Raw genomic sequence first — 23,389 nt, 5'->3', positions numbered from 1 at the left:
TTATGTTGTGTATGTGAATCTCTTGTAGATCTTGAAGTGTTTGCCTTTACATATACTTAGGGTTATCAAGAATCAAGATTATGTCAAGAACTTGATGATCAATTCCGTTGCTGCATAAAGAGCTTAAAGAAACACAAGTGGGAGTACTTGTGGATGCTGTGAATCCAAGAAAAAAGTAGTCCGTGAACTCGAAACTGTCACGTGGTCATAGTAGTAAGTTTCCTACTCGAGGTAGCAATAAGATGTTAGTGGTCTAAGTTGCTATTATGTAAACTTCAATTCTTTCATAGTAGATCTGTTTTACCTTGAGGATAATAGGTTAAATTCTCCCTAGGTTTTTATCAGTTTGTTTTTCCTAGGTTATCATATCGTTGTGTTATTTATTTTACGCACTGTTCAATGATATGATTTATATGTGTTAACCTAGATTTGCATAATTTACCTAAATTAATCACTTTGCTAAATAACTAGGTTAATCTGGTTATGTTTAAGGGTTTAAAAACATACAAATTATATTATTTTATTGGTAGTATAAATTATCTTAATGAGTGGCATATTTCAGATATTTTTATTAAAAAAAAAAAATGGAGCAGGTCAATCACTAAAGTATAGTACACGTGTAAATACAAACTTTATTAAACTTCTTCCTAATATTAAATTTTGTTAGAAAACTATTGTATTAGGGGCCATGACATGAAACAAACTTCATATTTTGAAAATTCTAAGAGTGTATTACTTGTTCTTTATATTCTTGATATATATGTCATATTTTGTATTAATTGAATGTTTGTTAGTTTATATTCATAAACTCTTGTTTAATAAAAAAATGTTAAAACAAGAAACTTGAAATTTAAATATTTTATAAATAAGGTAATTATTATTACTATTATTATTATTATTATTATTATTATTATTATTATTATTTTGAGAGATATTTACAACATGCTGCTAACTTCGCAGCTCGAATCCTTTCTCCCCTAAGCCTTCAAGCACTTTGTGTATGAAGATGTGTCAAATCAGTTACGAGACTCTTGAATTTTGAAGGGTAAACGAAAATTTTAAAGACTTTAGGAGCTATGCCGTTCTCCCAGGTGGGTTTGCCACCACATGAATAAAGTTGATCTACAATATATAGTAACAATATGGAAATAAATTGTGAACATACCCCTAATCATCGAGAAGGTATACTTTGCATTGGTTATAAATTGTGAAAATACCTCTAATCAGTACCTCTAACAAATTAAGATAATTGAAGCCTTATAAATAATCATCATTTTAAGGGGAGGGGGTCCAAAAACTTGTATATACATGTTTAAGCTTACACTTAAATAATGAGTGACACTTGAATTGAAACATGCAACTATTATGAAAGGTAGTTTAATAATCTCATTTTTTTATGTATTGTAGTAACATGGTTTGAGATTTTTATGCAAACTATAGATCAATTAAATGCTAAAATAAAGCTAGAGGTAATAAATGCCACCAAAGTATCTTAGTTTTTTTTGAATGAATACTTTGTGTCATAGAATGTTATTTTTATATTACTCTATTTTCTTTTTTCCCTCCTAAAAGCCAGGGAGGAACTTAGAAAATTTTATTTAGTCATTAAGTTGTTGTATTTTGATGTTTTATGTCTCATAAAATTTTAAACATGGTAGAAACATTAGTAGTGTGCCTTTGTTTCATCATATATATAAAAGACACAATATTGTTATTTTTTAAAAAAAAAATATGTATATCTTTATTTTGTATTATAAATATTGACTTTCATTAATTTTCAACTAAAGTGTTGCATTCAACATAGTAAGATATTTGATTATAAAAAAAAACATAGTAAGATATTTAACCATGAGGTTAGTGACTAGTGTTGAATAATGTTGAAAGTGGTTTGTCCCTTTAACAAATTGTGAGTGTGCTAGATGGTTAAGTCTGTTTCTTGATAAATTTTTCTAATAATTCATATATAAATTAAGTTTCTGTTAAGTGGCACATTTTTTAGCAATTTTCTTTTCTTTTTTGATAAGATAGCAATCTTTTTTTTTTTTTTTTTTTTTTTAAACTTTCACATTATCAAGCATTTGCATTAAGTCAAAATATTAATTAATTATCATATGTTAATGGTACATGAACTAATAATTTGACATAAATGCAAAGGTTTGATGATGTACAAAGGTTAATGGGTAGCTTTTTATTAAAGTTGCATAACTTATTACTATTTGTTTTTTTTTTTTTTATTTCTTTAACATATTCAAAATTTTCACAATTGGATTACACATTTTCATCGTTCTTAATATGCATGTCAAAATTCATTTTAATCATATGTTATTTACTATTTAATAAAATATTTTACAAATAAAATTGTTTAATCTTTTATCATCTCAACATTTTGCAAATATAAAAAATATGAAGAGGTAATATAATATCTAACCAACTAGTTATATTTTTTTAAACTTATTTTAGTGACATATAATATATTATTTCTAAATATAATAGGTGACGTGTAATATAACCATATTAGTTTTCTAAATATCATAACACAATTAGTATTATACATCATAAATAGTATTTCTTATTAAATTTTAAAAACAAACAGATAGCATACACTCACATTGTGCAGGACATCACCTAGTGGTAAATAATATTACACATACCTTCAATACAAGGTTAAACATTAATACATTATTTTATTTAGAGTCAGCGTATCGCTGATAACATACATAGGCACGCTAGAAACCAAAGCATGCATGAAAATCTGTCAAACTTGCAAGAGCTTATTAAGGATAAACTTCAATAAGAGCCCTTAAACCCAGTATAGGGGTTATCTTATAGTCACTAAAACCAGCATCTAGAAATAGCTTAGCCCATTCTTTCTCAGTTCTCTCTTTTCCTTTCACCACTACCATCATCACCATGTCAAAGAAGAGTTGTGTCTCAGTTGACTTCATATTTTCCTTCTGATTCTCCATCATCATGTCTATGATAATTACTTTTCCTTTCTTATCATTGATTGTGATTGCCTCTTTGCATCGCTTAAGTAGTTTCACACATTCCTCTTCATTCCAATCATGCAATATCCACTGTATTCTCATTTGCAAGAACAATAATAAAATAAAATTAAAAAACAGTAAAATTGTGAGAGGCTAACCACTTAGAAATAATGATATATTTTTTATATTATTTTTATATTATTATCTTTAGTCCATGCAATTAAAATAATCCCTTTTTGGTGAAGAAAGAACCTTTTTACCCAAATATGTGACAAAATGAAACGCATGAAATGAAACATACCCAATGACATGAAACAAATGTAATATTTTGATCGTTCTAAACAAACGTATTATATCCAAATTTCTATTGCCATGTTTTCTAAACAAATTACATGTTCATTATATTCTTCACATATATGCCATATTTTGTATAAATTGAATGTTATTTACTTTTTATTTATAAACTCATATTTTACTCAAAATTTTAAATAAAAAATTGAAATTGAAATATTTTATAGATGAGATAATTATCAGTATTTGATAGTATATATCTATATTTTGCAAACATATAGCGTGTAATGAGAAAATTTATTTCAATGGTAGATTTATCATGAAACACATCTAATAGAAAGTTATTGGTCATTGATAAAAGTCAGACATGTTGTAACTTAAACCAAACTATATTTATATACGATCAAGTTACGAGTTTTGTATCTCGTTATAGTATTACACTGCATGATAACTTTTTATTAAATTAATATTTTGAAACTCTCACTATTGGATTATATGTTATTTTTCTTTTCTTTTCTTAACATACACCAAAAAAATAAAAATAAAATATTGTGTCAATCAGATGTCATTTACTATGTAATCCATAATCTCATATTTTGTGTATAATTTTAAAGTTTATGACATTTGGTATTAAGCATTTTATAGATGTTCATTATTAATTTATGATTATTTTGATATTTTGTAAGTATGAAAGAATATAAGAAGACAATATAATTGTAGAGGCTAGACTACACCCACTTAAGAGTGGGGCTAGAACTTGTAACTTTTGGATTGGAAGTTGACCAAAGGCAATCGAAGCCACAAGGGAGGACTCGAATCCAGTTGGACGCCTTTAACTACTACAAATTATGGTCGGTAGCTGTTCAAAATCAATGACACCATTCCCTCCTAGTAATATAATAGTTATATCAATTGTTAAAATAAAAGGTAAATTATAACTTATCCACTTGTAGTTTGGTTGAAATTTAAGTTGCCTATCTGTGGTTTAAAATTTGACACTTTACTCACCTTAGGTTTGATCAAAATTTAAGTTGTCTACTTGTAATTTGAAATTACATGATACAAGTGTTCCGATGGATTCTTTTTGATCTTGTGTATATATATATATATATTATTATTTTTTTAATGTTTTTGGAGGAGAATGACATAAAAGTTGAGCAAAATTACATATTTAGCTTCTTCTTTTTTCAAAGATGTGGATTATAGAAATCTAATTAAACTAATCTTAGGTGGTAAAGTGTCAAATTTTAAATAACAGGTAATTTAAATTTTGGCTAAACCACAAGTGTGTAAGTTATAATTTGCTCTGAAATAAAAGTGTGGTGGGGCCAGTATAATAATGTTTGCTGTAATAGGAGAAAGATGCAATGGATTTATCACTAACACTACTACTTTTAGCATGTACAGATCACAACAAGGTAGGTTAGTAATTTTGAAAAAAATTGATCTTTGCCTAGATTTATTGATCATTAAAACTGCCTCTCTTGATGCTTCCAAAAAACCGTATCTCTTGTCTTTCTCTTTAGGTACTGAATAAAATATGGAAAAAAAAAAAAAAAAAAAAAAAAGTTAGACAAAAGATTTTTATTCTAAAAGATGTGGATTATAGAAATCTAATTAAACTAATCTTAGGTGGTAAAGTGTCAAATTTTAAATAACAGGTAATTTAAATTTTGGCTAAACCACAAGTGTGTAAGTTATAATTTGCTCTGAAATAAAAGTGTGGTGGGGCCAGTATAATAATGTTTGCTGTAATAGGAGAAAGATGCAATGGATTTATCACTAACACTACTACTTTTAGCATGTACAGATCACAACAAGGTAGGTTAGTAATTTTGAAAAAAATTGATCTTTGCCTAGATTTATTGATAATTAAAACTGCCTCTCTTGATGCTTCCAAAAAACCGTATCTCTTGTCTTTCTCTTTAGGTACTGAATAAAATATGGAAAAAAAAAAAAAAAAAAAGTTAGACAAAAGATTTTTATTCTAATGTAAGCGATATGAGAAGAGTCGATGCAATTAATTTATATATACACGACCATTCAAGTACGGGTGGAAACAGCAAAAAGATATATTTTACCTTCATAAAAACAGCATCTGCAGGAGGAATTGCCTTAAACATGTCCCCTCCAACATATTTCAAGTTCCTACTCCCTTCAAAATCAGCAACTACGTGTGGGAGATCATATACAGTGCACTCGATATCTGGGAATGTGTCGGCAATGGCCTTGGCCACAGTTCCTGTGCCACCTCCAACGTCAACAAATGACTCCAGTCCTTCAAACACCCCCCTACACTTGTCAACCACCACGTTCATGACTAAGCGTGCATCGCTAGCCATAGCCTCACTGAAAAAATTAGCAAATTTTAGTTCATGCCCCCCATAATCCCAAATTGTCTTCCCATGCGCTGTGACAAATGGTGTAAGATCCTCATTTTGGAACCAAGTGGTCAAATAATTCCACGGCGTTGTCAACATTGGATCAACCATGGCTAGTAAGAAAGGTGTCATACTCAAGGGATTGTCCTTAAGGAGGAGCCTAGAAGGTTCTGTCAGTCCATATGCTTCTTCTTGGTCATTTTCACTAGTGTTTTTTGGAGCAAAGAAGCCAGAGTGGATCAAAATGCGCATGAGGCGGTAGACATGGGGAGATTTTGTAGGGTGGATTGGAAGTGCAGTAATGAGCTCAGAGAGAGTCATGGGTTTGCCATGGTTGTGGATGATATCTGGTATACCTAGTTCAATTGCACATTTAAGGGACATGGAGTTTACGAAGTTGAAAATGTGGTTCCATATGTGGGCTTGAGCATCAAGTAACTCAGTAGCATTTTCACCTGGAACCAATTTGAAACTAAGCTGTTTAGTGCCACTCATTTTGCTTTTTTACATACCAACTCTTTAGAACATTGAGATTATATATATAATATCGAGAATTGAGTGATTTGCTCATATCCTACCGACAGCCAATAGTATTTGGAGACAGAAAAAGGTATACGAAAACATCTTTTATTTATAAATTGATACAGAAAAGACACCGAATGAAAAAGACATGCATCCTCATCAGGAATTCAATTAATCAAGAGGGATTGTGAAAATGAATCCAGCTGGCGCTTTATGAAAGTGGGCCCTATGCTATTTTATAATTGAATTCCATAATCTATCTGGCTTCAATTATCCTTGCGAGGAAAGCAGATGTAGCAAATCTAATTGACAAAATTTAAATAAGCATTTAAGAGGTGCAGCGGGGGCGAAAAACACGTGTTGTAATTCCAAACCTAAGTAAAGTCCCATTTAGCCAAAGATTAAAAAAAAAAAAAAAAAAAATCATTTCAACTTTGCATAATATGTCATTTGATTCATTTTGATGAAAGAATTATAGGTAATGTCCTCTTGTTAGAAATGTTCTTCGTATGAAAGTAAAAAATTTTATTTTTCGTCATTTAAGAATTAATTAAGTATTTTTTGTCCATCAAGAAAGATAATTGAAACCTTATAAATAGGTATTATTGTAAATGATTTGATTACTTTTGCTTAAGAGTCCCCACATATAGGGAGATGAGAAAACTCCTAAAAGAACACAAGCGAGTGAGTTTTTTCAAAAAATAACTTCGTAGATTTTTTTTGAGGTTGAAGGATACCTATGATTATGCATTAAGAGTTTGTTTGTTTTATATGTGTAAGGTTTATGAGATTGTTTATGTTTGTAAGTATGTGAGTTTTGGTTAAACATGGTTGTAATATATTTACATTGTTGATAGAAGATTTTGTCTAGAATTTCTCGTAGATTTAGGTTTGGAATTACAACACGTTTTTTTGCCCCCATTGCACCTCTTAAATGCTTATTAAATTTTGTCAATTAGATTTGCTAGATCTGCTTCCTCATCAGAATAATTGAAGCCAGGTAGATTATGGAATTCACGTGATAATTATGGAATTCAATTATCCGGAATTCAATTAACTTATTTTAGTGACATATAATATTTAATTTCTAAATATAATAGATGACGTGTAATATAACCAAATTAATTTTCTAAATATCATAACACATCATGAGTATTATACATCATAAATATTATTTCTTATTAAATTTTAAAAACAAACTGATAGTGTATATGCATATTGTGCGAGACATAAACTAGTGGTAAATAATGGCGTAGAATCCGCGTGATAGCAGAAGGAAAGATGAGCTTATCACGGGACGCCGAATCAAGATAGACCTCTATGATAGAGCGGATGAAGTGAGAAGGGAAGTCTATGGAAAGATGCTTAAGCAAAGAAAGCAAAAATCGAGCACGAGGCTCTGTGATAGAGTTATAGTGAGAAAGAGGATGGAGAACAAAAGTTATCACCATGTTAATGAATCTAGGACCTTTAGCAAAAGGCCTACATGATGTGAACTGATGCTCACCCCAATCAGCAGGGCGCTCACAAAAAGCAGAGATGAGCTCATCTTTGGACACAGTCCTCAGACGCTCACAAGAGGGGTAATCTGGAAACTCTATCCTAGGTACTCTAAGCACATCCGCAACAAGTTGCGGTGTGACAGGAATGCGCATACCTCGAACGCGAGTAACAAAATGAGGTACTGAAAGATCAATCCCGTGCATGTTGGAGTAGAACTCCTGTATCAGCACGAGAGGATCAATAAAACCGGTTACAAGTGCTACAGTGTTCAATTTCTACTTTCTTCGCCCCCCCCCCCCCAATCCATGGAGTATCTTCCCTATTATATAGTCTCTTCTAGACTATCTTGACCCTACACTTGTTGATCATTTGAGCTACTACTTGAGTACTTGTCCCATCAGACACCCTCTCTGGCTTTATGTGAGTTACGGTAGCCAAGGTAGCACTATTCAAAGGTCTTCTCCACATAAATGCGGTCAGGAAAGTAGTTACAGTGCCTTAATGCGATGGTAGCAACTTTCCCTTAGATATCTTTGAGTTTTTTGCCTTCCAGTATGTTCATGAAGCACGTCCCTATCACTGGAGCTTCTTGGAGGGTCACTCTAATTGTTGGAACGCATACTTGAGTTGCATTCATCATGTCCGAGGAGGAGTTCCTCCTCAGACCACCTTCCATTCACTCTTCTCTTTATGAGACTCTAAACTGGAACCCTTTATAACGATTTGTCCTTCCTCAGACTATTCATCGTCCTCAAACCAAGCCTAAGGCCCAACATATGATTTTTGGGTCCTTATCCCTACAATTTTTACCTTTAACAAATGTATAATTTATTTATTTTTTTAAATCTTACTTTTTCTAAATACACTTATACTCTTACATAATTTATTTTTGGCAAAAATACTATTTTGGTCCTCACATTTTGGGGTCACAGTCAATTTGGTGCTTACATTTTGGTAGCAGTCAATTTAGTCTTTGCTATTTTCAACTTGCGGTAATTTAGTCCCTACCGTTAACTTAGTAACGGAAAATACATACGTGGCTAATGGTGCGTACAGTTGGCACATTTGATACTGACGTGGCAAATAAATTAATAAAAATAATGTTTAATAAATATTTAAAATTCCATGTTGGCATTTTCCCCCAATTTTAATAAAAATAATTTTAATTTTAATTTCGCTGTAGAGAACAAAATTAGGAATCTCAGATTTTCTTTGATTTTCATGGCTCCCAAACACAAAAATCACCTTCTTTATTTTTCTATCTTAAATCCTTGAATTCATGAATATATTCCACAACATCTCACCTCTATACAATTGAGAAACATCCTGATTAGAAATAGCCAATAAGAAATTGGAATTTTAGAATACAAAAAATTTCAACAAATTATTCCTAGCAAACTTTCTCGGTAACCAAACAGAAACCAAAAAAGAAAATGAAAAAAAACAAGAACAAACCTAGATGGAAACCCTCTCATTTCGGGTTGGCATCTTTGTGTTGAGTCCAATCCTGTGGCTTTGATGGGGACAAGTCTAGCTAAATTTGTTTACAAAAAATCCAGATAATCTGGTGGCCAAATATCCCCTTGAAACCTCAAAAAACCAAATCAAAACACCAAACCCAGGGAATCTAAAATCAACCTCAAAACCCCATTTTCCAAACCCTAAAAACCAAAAGAAAATCCATTGCAAAGGAAACAAACTTGATCATTGGGTGGCTGCGATGAGATTTTCGTTCAGTAATGGGGTTTGGTGGCTGGTGACAGCGCAAGGCAGGAATGGCGGTGGCACAAGGCAGGTCGGCAGCAGTGGCGAAAGGCAAGAATGATCGAATCATCTCGGGTTGGAGCACATGTGGAGCTTCGGTTGGTGTCACGACGTGGCTGGTGGCGGCTCGACACAAACCCAAAACCCTGAATTCGCATCCCTAAGCTTTTGCTATATCTCTCTTTAATCTGGTAACCTTGGCTCTAGTTGGTGTGTGGGGTTTTCTGGTTTCAAAATTGGTTTGGTGATATCAGAGAGTGGGTTTGTTGGCTGTAGTCTTGGTTGTTTACATTTGTAATTGAGATTGTGAACGGTAAACTATGGGTTTAAACGTGGTCTCAAATGAAATGGGTCTGTGTTGATGTTCTAATCTAATATTTGTATTTTTCTGTTTGGTTGCCAAGAAAGTACACGAATATGCAAAGAAAATCTGAGATTTCTATTTTTATTTTTCATCTTTAAAATTTTGAAATTAAAATTAAAATTATTTATTAAAATTGGGTGAAAATGCCAACGTGGAATTTTAAATATTTATTAAACATTATTTTTATTAATTTATTTGCCACGTTAGTATCAAATGTGCCAACTGTGCACACTGTTAGTCACGTATGCATTTTCCATTACTAAGTTAACGGTAGGGTCTAAATTAACTGCAAGTTGAAAATAGTAAGGACCAAATTGACTGCTATTAAAATGTAGGGACCAAATTAACTGTGACCTCAAAATATAGAGATCAAAATAGTGTTTTCGCTTTTTTTTTTTTTTTTTATACAAAATATAGGTCAGTGAAAATACTTTGTAATAGACTAATAGTAAAAAGCCCTCCCTATATCAGGTGGATATTGGTTTTGGTTTTGGTTTTAAAAAAATAAAACAATATTAGGTTATAAGTCAGATGTGTGTTGCGGTATTTGTTTGTTTATTATTATTATTTAATAGATATTGGGCTATGTTAATATAGGATGGACTTTATTTTGAGATTGCATGCTCCCAATCCTCCCATGAAAATAGTTTTTTTTTTTTTTTGGGAGAAACACTCCCATGAAAATAGTTGGTTGTATTGTATATGGTCGTCTATAATTTTTCATTAAAAATAATTCTGTATTTTTAGATCATTTGCGTCTAAGCAAGTTAGTAAGTAACAGCTTTTTCAGATAATGGGGCCAGAGGGGCAAGTGCCCCCTCTCACCCCCCTAGCTCCACCCTTGCCTGTGGTATATTACGATGCTTAGTATAGAATATAGATGAAGTTTTCTGGCATATGCAATATGGCATTTCCATTGTGGAGCAATTTTGGGGCTTAAATGCCAAATGTTCCTAGCATTTGGCATATACAAGCCCCACTGCTGATGCTCCATAAGAATTACTTCCTTTGCATTCCTAAAGTTAGATGAAGACCTTTCTCATCCCGTCCCATTGAGACTCAAATTGCAATGAGAAGACTTGCTTGTTTCGAGTGAATGTTTGAAAAATTGTAACACATTTGTAAAGCTTTGCTCAAAGCATTAAGAGCTACGTGAATAAAATCTTATTATTATTTCTTATTATTAATTGTGTTATAGTCACCCGGCGTACTTTTTCTTTTCTTTTCTTTTTTTGGAGGGTTGAATATTATGTGTAGTAATAATATGCTGGTTTTTATGGTGTATAAAGTTTTGAACTTCAAATTGTGGTATGCAACTCAACAATGGAGCTTTTGTTCCACATTTGTCAACACGAAGATTGTAGCCTAATAACTAACTATATCTGAGGGATAATCACAAAGTTTCAAGGTTGCCTTAGCAGTTAGTTAAGGCAACCTTGAAACTTAGCAAAACACATTTTCACTTGAAATACCATTGTCATGCTGCAAAAAGATTTTATTTCATATCAGATTAAAAAGCATTATGGGACCAATTAAAGAAAATTAAAGAGGAAACCATCTAACGAAAATCTTGTATATATATATGTGTGTGTGTGTGTGTGTGTATTTTTTTTTTTTTTTTTTTGATGCCAAATAAAAACATACAATAGACATAAGGAGTATTACAAAAGTCAAGGGCTTATATATGGTTCGGATACAGACTGCAAAATTGACCCGGAAAGTTAGCAGCTCTAACAGCAAGATTTAACACGTGAGATTACAAGTTTAGGTACATGTGTGATTAGTCCCTGTTGCTGCAACTGGTATAGGTCTGAAAGGAGAGCTTGATCCTGGCACGATGGATTACTGATATGACTAAAAATCTGTATTGAGAATGTCTCCCACTGTTAGCTCCTTTGAATAGAGTACCTCCATCCAGCCTAATGACTTCAAAAGCAAAGCTGCACCTCTTTGATTTCCTATTCCTGTGTGCTGCCACCTTAATGAGAACTTGCTAATTCTGATTAGATACAGTTTGAAGTTGCTTTTGGCTTGTATTGATTTTCTGCTCTTGGTTTTACTGGAAAGCTTCCTGGTACCTGCAAATGAGACTGAGAAGTGAGAACTACCTCTATTGGATTAGGTACCTTTCCTTGATGCAGAACCAGATTTCTATGATTCCAAATTGACCACAGGATGGTGAAAAGGGACTGCAAATAACTCATTCTGTATTGCTCCAAATGTCTGCTTGTGGTTTTGCAATGTAATAACCATTGTTTTGCTGTGTTGAGGTCTAGCTCAGAAGTTCTAATCTCAAGGATTGAACCATGCCAAACAGCTCCGGCAAAAGGACAGTTTAAGAAAAGGTGGGATGTGGTTTCTTCCTCTTCGTCACACATCGGGCATCTGTTAAAATCTTGTATATATATATATATATGTATTTTTTTTTTTGATACCAAATAAAAACATACAATAGACATAAGGAGTATTACAAAAGTCAAGGGCTTATATATGGTTCGGATACAGACTGCAAATTGACCTGGAAAGTTAGCAGCTCTAACAGCAAGATTTAACACGTGAGATTACAAGTTTAGGTACATGTGTGATTAGTCCCTGTTGCTGCACCTGGTATAGGTCTGAAAGGAGAGCTTGATCCTGCAACGATGGATTACTGATATGACTACAAATCTGTATTGAGAATGTCTCCCACTGTTAGCTCCACCTTTGAATAGAGTACCTCCATCCAGCCTAATGATTTCAAAAGCAAAGCCGCACCTCTTTGATTTCCTATTCCTGTGTGCTGCCACCTTGATGAGAACTTGCTAATTCTGATTAGATACAGTTTGAAGTTGCTTTTGGCTTGTATTGATTTTCTGCTCTTGGTTTTATTGGAAAGCTTCCTGGTACCTGCAAATGAGAGACTGAGAAGTGAGAACTACCTCTATTGGATTAGGTACCTTTCCTTGATGCAGAACCAGATTTCTATGATTCCAAATTGACCACAGGATGGTGAAAAGGGACTGCAAATAACTCATTCTGTATTGCTCCAAATGTCTGCTTGTGGTTTTGCAATGTAATAACCATTGTTTTGCTGTGTTAAGGTTTAGCTCAGAAGTTCTAATCTCAAGCATTGAACCATGCCAAACAGCTCTGGCAAAAGGACAGTTTAAGAAAAGGTGGGATGTCGTTTCTTCCTCTTCATCATGCATCGGGCATCTGTTAGAGGCAGGGATACCTCTTTTATTTAGATTTACAAAGACAGGTAAACTATCATGCAGGAATTTCCAGATGAATGTGAGAATTTTCAAAGGTAATTTGACTTTCCAAATCAACTTCCATACAGCTGGAACTATATCAGACGCACTCTGAGATGTCCTGCTTGTGTGGTAATCAGTACATATGGGACCAAAAATGATTCAAATATTCACAATTGTCTGAGCAATATTTTAATAATCAATGACTACTCCTAAATCAATACAAATGAGGACAAAAATATTCCACGCAACCAACATATGGTCCATTGGTGTGCAAAATGTTTTCCACAATACAACATGAATTCAATCTTCTTGCAATACCAATTGAAAATTTCACATTTTTCTAAAAAAATTCTCATAAAATCCATCTATGGTCTTTCTGTACTAGTAAATTAGCATTTTCTTTTTGGGTCTAAGTTCTTGGCTATTACCTACGGCATATAACAAAATATTATATTAGACGTGCTTTCACACAAGTACGTCATTCTTCAATAGTAAAACACATGTTAAGACTAAAACATAGGTTAAGAGTTTTGTAGTTCAACGGTGCTATTTGATTCTCAATAAAACACATGTTAAGAGTTTTGTTCTTCAATGATACTATTCAATTCTCCACTAGAACTGAATTTGGACTTGAATCTCCCTTGTAAGTAAAAAAATATCAATAAAAAACCACACACCCACCTATTATTTTATAATTCCTGCCATTCGGCCTATATTGGAATCTTGATAGGGTATATACACGTGGATCTAGAGTATTTAGTTTGAGATTTGGAATAACTAATAAAACCAGATGCATGAAACGCGGTCTGGCCAACTGTGAATAAATCATAGTTACCATTACTCTGGTTCCATACTAAGGGAAAACATTTCTTGGTAAAACCCCATTTTTGTTTCCCATGAAACACTTTAATAGTATATTGCATGTTCCAGAAACTTGCTATCTACTAATAACAAGTCCTGCTTGATTCATTGAATGCCTTAGTGGAAAAGGACCGATTAATTTGGTTAACAGAGAGGAACGACTGACTTAATATCCAATTAGAGGAACTAATTGGATATGACTGAAACCCTCTCGCCTTCTCAATCTGTAGAATCCAAATTTCAGCAGAATTTCACAAAAAAGGAGGAACTCCTTCCATCTTTAGACCAACTCATATCTGATCATAGAGACCCAACATTAGATATCAATAAAACTCTGTTCATGTGTAAACAATACCTAAATGCGCTGTTGTGTTGTAAAACTCTGTTCATGTGTTCCAGTGTTTCTTTTCAATAAATTTCCCAATTTATGCCAAAAAAAAAAAAAAAAAAGAACTAGAGGAACCCTCCTCTCATTTCTGCAAAATCTAGTGGCTTGGCATTTAGGTAGTATAAAATAGCAAAACAAGAACCCAAGTGACTAAGTCCTTGCACATTGACAGCACATGGCTGGCCCATATCATAATAAGTAAGTGATGTATGGAAATTTGTCTGGTGTTTCCCTTTAGAGAGCCTATGAGTATCCAATAATCTAAATAGCAAATTATGACAACTCAGATGTCTCTCACTCCCTAATAAACTCCAAACCCCAGCTCTCCAGCCACTTGCAGGCAAAATAATCTATACAAAAGACCACTTGCTATGTTTCATTCAGTTAAATTTGGCACCAAAAAATTAGCAATACTTTTTTATGGTTACCAACACAAAATGAACTTCATGGGGAATAAAATAGAGTTTGATATTAAAGAATTTTATCATCTTGACCAAAGACTGCAAACAAGACATAATTAAATCAAAAGCCAAAACAAACAAAAAGTACTCGGACAAACAATTCAGCAACTTTAGGTTCAATGCTTAAAAGTAACTGACACTTAGACTAGAAGACAGTAAATTTAAAGTAAAAGGACTTGGCTAAACCTGCGGGGTTTAACCCAAAACCCCAAAAAAACCAGTGCCAATTACAAACCCACCATCACATGCAACCCAACACCTAAAAAACAAACCATGCAGGCCCACCCCTATTGCTCCCTCCAACTGGTCACTGAAATCTGAGCCCCATCGAACCACATGGGTTGCAGTGACCTCATTATACAAGGCCAAACGACCAACATTAATTGCATGAACCCAAACTCAGGCGCATGAACCCAAACACCCTCACCAGTAAACAAATAAATAGCTAAGAAACAAACAGCCAAGAAAAACAGTACAAATTTTTCATACCATTTTTCAGTCAACACAGACAAAATCAACCTTACCAAAATACTGTCTCACACTTGGGGAATAGAAAAGTGTAATACCCCACTATTTACATTCTAGAGAGGCCAGCAATTATAAACAACACAAACTCTATCAAACAGAAAACTAAACCTATTAAATTAGGATAAAGAATTTATTTTTTTTCCTTTCTATTTCTTTTTGAACTTTATCTAGCCATTATACCCCACTATCTCTTTTTGAACTTTCTTTTTCCTTTCTATTCCCCTAAAATTTTCCATAAAAAGTACTATTTAGCAAATTTTGCCCATGAACACATGAAAATAGAAGAAAAAAAAATGTCATGCTCTCACAAATACCTCAACACCGGCTCTCAAAATCTTGAATTCTCTGCTTTGCAACCTCCAATGCTTCACTAGCTAGCTTCTTTTGAGTCTCGGTATTTATAGTCAACATATCCATATCTTTAATAAATTGTTTTTGAAGAATATCCTTTTCTGCAAAATAATCAAATTCTAATCAATTGTACAACAACTAATAACAAAGAATTTTTATTGTCTAAAACCTCACCATTCTTTAGAATTGAGAGGTTTGTTTCCAAGTCAATCTTTTCTTTCCATTGCTTTTGGTAGCTCTCTTCAGATTTAAAATAACTTTCTTTCCATTGCAAATCGTAGCGGCATACGTCTTTGACCTAAAGGTTTTTTTTTTTTATAAGTAAGAATGATATATATACAAAAGTCTACTCTATGCATGAAGAACATAGAGCAAACCCAGAAAGTACAAGAAGAAGAAAATAGAGAAAAAACCCAATAGAAAACCAAACAACAAAATAATTACTGATATCTCTATATTTCTCTCTCTCTTTCATAACATCTCTTTTCATTCAACCATAGCTTTCACATCATTTTGAATACTAATAATTGAACATCACTATCAAATGGGCCTTAAGCATGTAGAAATGTGAATATCCAAGAATAAGAGCACACGTAAGCATTCAAGCATGTGAACATATGGTTATACAGACATGTGAACACTACATCTCAATCCTATTCATTCATGGTTTCAATATTTTTGTTGTCTCTACTCTATCAACCCACCCTCCCCCCACCAAAAAAAAAAAAAAAAAAAAACCGAACTGAAATTGGACTTGGATTTAGACATGAACCTAGGTGGTTTTTATCCGGACCAAAAATAACAAACGCTATCATGTAGACAATGTCTGTACTCTGTACTACTATCCCACACACTCTATACTTTAGTCAAACACACACGCACTCTGTCTTACTCCCCTTTCTCTTTACGAAGCTAAAACCCTATCAAAACCCATAAAGACCATCCGAAATCCAAACACGTACAGACCATCCAATTCAAAAACCCTAACTCTGTCTTACTACTATATAACTTTTTCGAAACTAAAACCTTATCAAAACCCAAACCCCGACCAAATCTAAACACTTACCGATCCAAAATCCAAACACTTACAGACCATCCCAAACACTTACAGAATGAAGGAGCGGCTCACCATCATCTCTTTGATCGTTCTCTTCATCTTCTTTGAGATTTTCATAGATGTGAGGGATCGATTTCTGGACGTAGCTATCCCCGTGCTTTTGATGAGTGGATTCGTGTTCGCCCTATGCTTTCTCTTCCTCACCCCATTTCCAAAGTGGAAGTGATTGCGGTGGATGATTGTCCTCGTTCTCTGTGCCACCTTCTACTTCTCTTTCAACAATCGTGGCTTGATTCACCCCCGGTACGTAAAAATAAACAAAACCCTTTTAATCATACATGTTCTTGTTGAACAATTAATCCCTAATCTAATTAGGTGTGTATTTAAATAAGCCATAAGGATTATAACAGAATTTATCTCAGTTGGGAACTTGATTCTTCAGTGTATAAAAGATATTGTTTTGTTAAGTTACTTGTTGTGCTTTGAGAGAAACGACATCATGCTGTCTCTTTTGCTGAGCTGGTGTAGATAGGACACTATTTGCCTTATCATCCCTCTCTCAAACTTATGGTCATGGGGACAAGGAGTCTGCGTTGGAGATGGAGAGACTGAAACTGAGAGGTGGGAAGAGACTTGGTACTTTATCATGATTAGAGATAAATTTCACACTCTCGAATGAATGTGGGTGGTTCTGTAATGGTATAATTAGGCTTAGTGGTGAAGGCCTTTGGTTTAAAGATCCCATTTCTAGTTTGAGTGACCATAGGATGGGAGTTTGAGATAGGTGGAGGAGTGGATGAATGACTATCTAAGCTAGAATTACCAGCATTGGTACTTAGAGGTTGGGTAATAGTATTGGAATGGGATGGATTTGAAGTGGATGGTGAAGAGGATATTTGAACAGGAGGAGGAATAGGTAAGTAAGAGGATGATGAGGAGGTAGAGTGAGGTATAGGAACTGAATTGTAGATAGGGCCCCAATTGATAAAAGAAGTCTTGGGATTACACTTGCAATTAGGGGCCTAGCCCATACACATACCCATACTGCTATCGATGACTTCAACTGTAGTGTACACACTAGACCACATGTCGACCTGTGATGAAATTTTCATTTTGTACTTCTTCTAGGCCATGATTTTTGAGCGGCTTTCCACTATAACGAGCTCAATTATACTATGTTGCATTAATTCGAGAGTGCGAAATTTATCTCTAATCACGATAAAGTACCAAGTCTCTTCCCACCTCTCAGTTTCAGTCTCTCCAACACAGACTCCTTGTCCCCATGACTATAAGTTTGAGAGAGGGATGATAAGGCAAACAGTGTCTTATCTACACCAGCTCAGCAATAAGTTTGAGAGAGGGATGATAAGGCAATCAGTGTCCTATCTACACCAGCTCAGCAAAAGAGACAGCATGATGTCGTTTCTCTCAAAGCACAGCAAGTAACATAACAAAACAATATCTTTTACCCACTGAAGAATCAAGTTCCGAAATAAATTCTGTTATAATCCTCATGGTTTATTTAAATACACAACTAATTAAATTAGGGATTAATTGTTCAACAAAAACAACAAACAACAAAGAACATGTATGATTAAAAGGGTTTTGTTTATTTTTACGCACCGGGGTGAAGCAAGCCGCGATTGTCGAAAGAGAAGTAGAAGGCGGCGCAGAGAACGAGGACAATCATCCACCGCAACCACTTCCAGTTCGGAAATGGGGTGAGGAAGAGGAAGCGTAGGGCAAACACGAATCCACGGGGATAGCTGCGTCCAGAAATCGATCCCTCACATCTATAAAAATCTCAAAAGAGATGAATAGAACGATCAAAGAGATGATAGTGAGCCGCTCCTTCATTCGGTAAGTGTTTGGGATGGTCTGTAAGTGTTTGGATTTTGAATCGGTGAGTGTTTAGATTTGGTCAGGGTTTGGGTTTTGATAGGATTTTAGTTTCGAAAAAGTTATATAGTAGTAAGAAAGAGTTAGGGTTTTTGAATAGGATGGTCTGTACGTATAGTAGTACATAGTACAGACATTGTCTACACGACAATGTTTGTTATTTTGGTCCTGATAAGAACCACCTAGGTCCATGTTTAAAAAGAGATGCAGTGAAGTGAAGTGAAGTGAGAAAATAGTGGGAAAAAAAAAATGTGAAGAAAGAAGAAGAAGATGAAGTTGAAGAAGAAGGTGAGCAGTAGATGGAAAGATCGGTGGGTCCGTGGCTTGACCCGATTTTGAAGGATATAAACAAATACATTAATTGAAGCCAGGTGGCAACGAACCAGGATATTTTTAATAATATTAACCAAAAAAAATAGAAACTAATTAATTAATGCCATTTTATTAATCACCTAGACCCATCCACAAACAGAAACTAATTACTTAATCGATGCCATTTTTTTAATCACCTACCCCAAAAAGAGAAACTAATTACTTAATTAATGCCATTATTAAACACCGGTTGTCAGTAAAAGTATCACATCCCACTAACTCTTCATTTCATGCCTTTTTTAAGCTTTTCTTTCCTAGTATTAAGTTAAGTTGGCTCCTGTTTGCTTCTAAATTGATGCTGATCAACTATTGTTAAAAAAAAAAAAAAAAAAAAAATCTATTTAATACTTTCTCCCTTCACGTGATTTCCAATTCCTCTTCTCTGTTTTTTTTTTTTTTTTTTTAATCTGTTTCAAAGCAATTAAAACCTCATCTTCTTTAAACTCTCCAGTAAGTGAAGCATTCATCTCCTCTGTAATGACTTGTGGTACATGGTCTAGGACACTACTAAGAGAGTTTATTGTGGAAGAAGAGAAGAGCTCACGGTAATAATTTACAACTATGGCCGAAACCTCCTCTGGTTGGACTCTCCAAGCATCTTGTTCATCCCTAATCCTTCCAATCTGATTTTTCCTGAACCTTTTTGTAGCCTGGCTATGGAAGTATTTGGTATTTTTATCTCCTTGGCTGGCCCATAGAAGTCTAGACCGTTGTGCCCACATACGAGCTTCTCTATCCAATAACACATTTATCTTGAATTTTAGCTCTCGTACCTTTTGGTTGTTTCCACTAATGATGGCTTGATTTTCGGCCAAGACTAGCAGGTTCTTCTTTCGGTTCAGCTCTTGACGAACACTTCCAAACACATCCCAGTTCCATCTGCTCAACTCATTACCACACTTATCAACTTTAGCTAGGATCTCCTTACTTAAATCTGATCCGAAAGTAGAGTGCCAGGCTGCTTGAACTGTTTCCTCACAACTTGGATGTGATAGCCACATCTCTTCAAAACGAAATGGTTTTTTCTTCGGTGGTAGGTCTAGAGGTGCAAGTACAAGTAGGATAGGTCAGTGATCCGATGAATCACTATGTAAATGATAGACCCTAGTCCCCTATCAAGCCTTTCCCATATTGAGCTACCATTCACAAAATGCCTACTCCAAGTGAATTTTGGCCCCAAATATCCAAGGTCCATGAAATTACATTCGTCAATGACTTCTCGAAATAATTGCATCTGATTGTGAAACCAACCAATTTTTCATCTTGTTTTGTGATCTCATTGAAATCACCCATACATATCCACGGAACTCTGGAATTGGAATTAAGGTGCCTAAGTTGATCCCAAGCTTCCCATCTTCTGTTTGTCTCTGGTTCACCGTAAAAACCAATGAATCGCCATTCATTCTCCATACCTTGATCGATAATAGCATCAATGTAATACCTGTGCGACCCTACAATCTTCAAATTAATTGTTGACTTCCAGAATAGAACCAAACCCCTTCCTCGGCCTTCCCTTTGAACTACCCATCTACGATCAAAATCTATATCGCGTTGAACTTTCTCTAGCCTTGCTTCATCTGTCAGAGTTTCGGCTAAAAAAACGACAGAGGGATCTTTTGCCCGTATGATTTCTACAAGCTCTTTCCCTGTACGTAGGTTCCTAAGCCCACGACAGTTCCATGCTAGGCAACTCATTGTTCCTGGCGAGGCTGGGAACCAGCCTCCACCAATTCAAAATAAGCACCATCTTTAACTTGAGAAACCTGTACTCACTTCTTTGGTAACTCTGGTAGAAACTCACATGTGCTGGCACTTCTTTTTTGGCCTGAACAATACTCAAATTTTTCATTGTTTGTGGGAACCCCTTGTCTTGCACGGCAGGTCCAAGATGGGAGCACTCGAAGGTGCTCATGTTTCAGTGAAACCCTAACAGCCTCATGGGCATCACGTGGCTCATTAAGATGGTTGGCTATTGTGTCATTAATCCGGTCACGTGACTCTTTAAAGTGGGATGCATGTGTCTCATTAACCCGGTTTGAGTTTGAGGAGTATATGGAGCACGTGGTTCAGTTACTATAGGATTTGGCTACTTTGAATTTTCGGACATAAGTGCTGCCAGCTCAACATTAATTTCCACAACGTACTCATTATTTTGGTTCTTAATGCTGTCCGAAACTGAAGGAGTAATTGGGGTCTCATGATTCTTCTTAATTGCATCTTGCTGCTCCTCATGTAACGTATTTTGTTGGCTAAAGGTACTTGCTGGATTTGGACTGTTCAGCTTCCTAAGGTTGTTTCTGTCTCCGTCAGCCTGCCGTGTTTCTTCTACCATAACAACCTGGTCCACCGGAGGTTGGACTGAATCATCACAGTCCATGGCCAAACCAGCTTGCTTCCTTGCCGTGTAAAAACCTGGGACTTTAATCACATTCTTTTTTGAAGGGACAAAAGCTAGGGCTCGAATACTAGGACCAAACTGATGTTGATCTGGTTGAAGTGTCCCTTCACTTTTGATCCACATTTCACAATCCTTATCATCATGAATCAGGCGTCCACACTAGTAGCACAAGTTTGGAAGCCTTTCATACTTGAAGCTAACCCATGTCTGCTTTCCATTCCCCAAAGAGACAAGGCGTCCTCAGCACAAAGGGAGTGATAAATCTATTGAAGCCCGAACTCATAAAAAACTACCCCCGTCAGAGTTCTTAGGGTCAATAGGAGAAGAAACATCCCCAATGACTGAACTAATCTTTATCGCTGCCTCCTTAGTCATATAGCGTATAGGAATACCATGAAGCTGAACCCAAAAACTTGCTTTGTTGAATTTGAGCTCATGGATGGCTTCCTCTTTCTCATATCGTTCCATCACTACTAGGTGTTTGTCAAAACTCCATGGCTCACTCTGCAAAATCCGATCGACATCCACTTTATTGTCAAAGGTAAAGAGTATTATGTGATCACCCATATTCTGAATCTTGAAGCCATTTCGTGCCCTCCACAATGGGGTGAAGGTTCTTGCGATGACATCAATATTCAGAGCTCGCTTTGTGAAAAACTTTGCTGCAATGCAAAAATCCTTAGTTGAATCCTCTTGGTTGAGGCAACATCCCGGCCCCTCCCTCTCAGATAAAGTTAGACGGCTCCAATTTTGTGCAAGGTCGTCCATTGATTGGTTGAAGGCGTAAACCTCACTCTTGTGTTTCCCTAAACCCCAGAAAAAGAAACCCACTACCCGAGGAATAAACTTGTTATTCCACGGAGACTAAAGATGCCTTCGTAGTGAAGGGACAACCTATTCTACTGCAGCAAAGAAGTTAAGCTTCTTTGAGAGAGAAACTTTTAGTCAACAAAAATAAACGAAGGTGACCCCCCCAGCCTAAATCTACTTAAAGAGAGGAAGATTCACACCTCAATCCAATTGTCTTGGGATACTTCAAATAAATTATATTTATAATCTTTATATATCTCTTGTATTTTTTTATTGTATTGCACCAACAAAAAGTATAACAAAGGATAAAAGCAATTATTACTAACATTTAATCAAGATTATAAAAGACATATTTTTAAGAGGAATATAAAAGATGGGGAAGAAGTTTCTCTGGCCTAGGGCGGTTACTCTCTAAACCCTAGCCGTCAGTAGAATTTTGGTGCCTACTCGTTGAGGGAGGCTTAGTTTTTCTCTGGTTTTTGAGTCAGAATACAGAGGACATTTTGCTTGTTGACTGGTATGGACCGACTCTCTGTTTTGTGGGAGAAGTTTTCTCTCTCGGAATCGGAAGGAAGCAAATATTTAGTGGAGGAGTGTGTGACGGGGAGAGAGTTTTTTATTGCAGCACGTTTTTTCACAGGTCGAGCCCTAAGTATGGATGCCATTGCGCGTACCTTTAAGTTGCTGTGGAGGACGAGGAAGGGATTTGAAGTGCGTGACATGGGGAATCACCGAGTCTTATTTGTTTTCTTGGACAAGCGCGACGTGGATCAAGTTCTCAGGGGAGAACCTTGGACGTTTGATAAACACCTTGTAGCTCTGAAACAGGTGGAGAAGTATACGGATATTAAGAATCTGGTGTTTGACTATACTAATATGTGGGTGCAACTACATGATGTGCCTATTGGTCTTACTTGGAAGGCAGCAACAGATATTGTCTCTGTGGTGGGAAGGGTGGATGAGAGGGCTCTTGAGGATGAGAAGTATGAAGGAGGTAACTTCATGAGAGTAAGGGTGGCTGTGGATGTGACAAAACCGTTATGCAGGGGACGAAAGATTGCTCTGAGTGGTGGTATTGAGAGTTGGGTGAGTTTTCGCTATGAAAGGTTACCTAATCTCTGCTATTGGTGTGGTAAATTGACACATATGGATAGAGAGTGTTCTATTTGGCTTAAAGGAAAGGGTGTTTTGACTGAGAAGGATCACCAGTATGGCT

The 23,389-nt window shown here is 35.2% G+C and overlaps 2 protein-coding genes and 1 long non-coding RNA gene across 3 annotated transcripts; all 3 read right to left on the bottom strand.

The window, feature by feature from the left end:
- Positions 1 to 2,546: 2,546 nt before the first annotated feature.
- LOC112029895 (probable O-methyltransferase 3) lies at positions 2,547 to 6,211 on the bottom strand. The gene is made up of 2 exons (XM_024062580.2): positions 5,360 to 6,211; positions 2,547 to 3,077 (listed from the first exon to the last, which is right to left on the bottom strand). The coding sequence occupies exons 1-2, from the start codon at positions 6,152 to 6,154 to the stop codon at positions 2,775 to 2,777; spliced, it is 1,098 nt and encodes a 365-aa protein (XP_023918348.1). The 5' UTR covers positions 6,155 to 6,211; the 3' UTR covers positions 2,547 to 2,774.
- A 5,262-nt stretch (positions 6,212 to 11,473) lies between these two features.
- Positions 11,474 to 12,197, bottom strand: LOC136066348 (uncharacterized). Its single transcript, XR_010627798.1, has 2 exons — positions 12,013 to 12,197; positions 11,474 to 11,890 (listed from the first exon to the last, which is right to left on the bottom strand). It is a non-coding gene; the product is annotated as an uncharacterized LOC136066348 (long non-coding RNA).
- Positions 12,198 to 21,642: 9,445 nt separating this feature from the next.
- On the bottom strand, positions 21,643 to 22,131 carry LOC111988407 (uncharacterized). The gene has a single exon (XM_024020197.2). It carries the CDS (start codon positions 22,129 to 22,131, stop codon positions 21,643 to 21,645), a length of 489 nt encoding a protein of 162 aa, XP_023875965.2.
- Between the last annotated feature and the right edge of the window lie 1,258 nt (positions 22,132 to 23,389).

Source organism: Quercus suber, unplaced genomic scaffold (genome assembly GCF_002906115.3).
Source record: "Quercus suber isolate HL8 unplaced genomic scaffold, Cork oak 2.0 scaffold_32, whole genome shotgun sequence".
In the NCBI taxonomy this organism is placed as follows: domain Eukaryota; kingdom Viridiplantae; phylum Streptophyta; class Magnoliopsida; order Fagales; family Fagaceae; genus Quercus; species Quercus suber.
The sequence above is the reverse complement of the archived record's forward strand: the minus strand, read 5'-3'. Positions and strand labels throughout refer to the sequence as shown.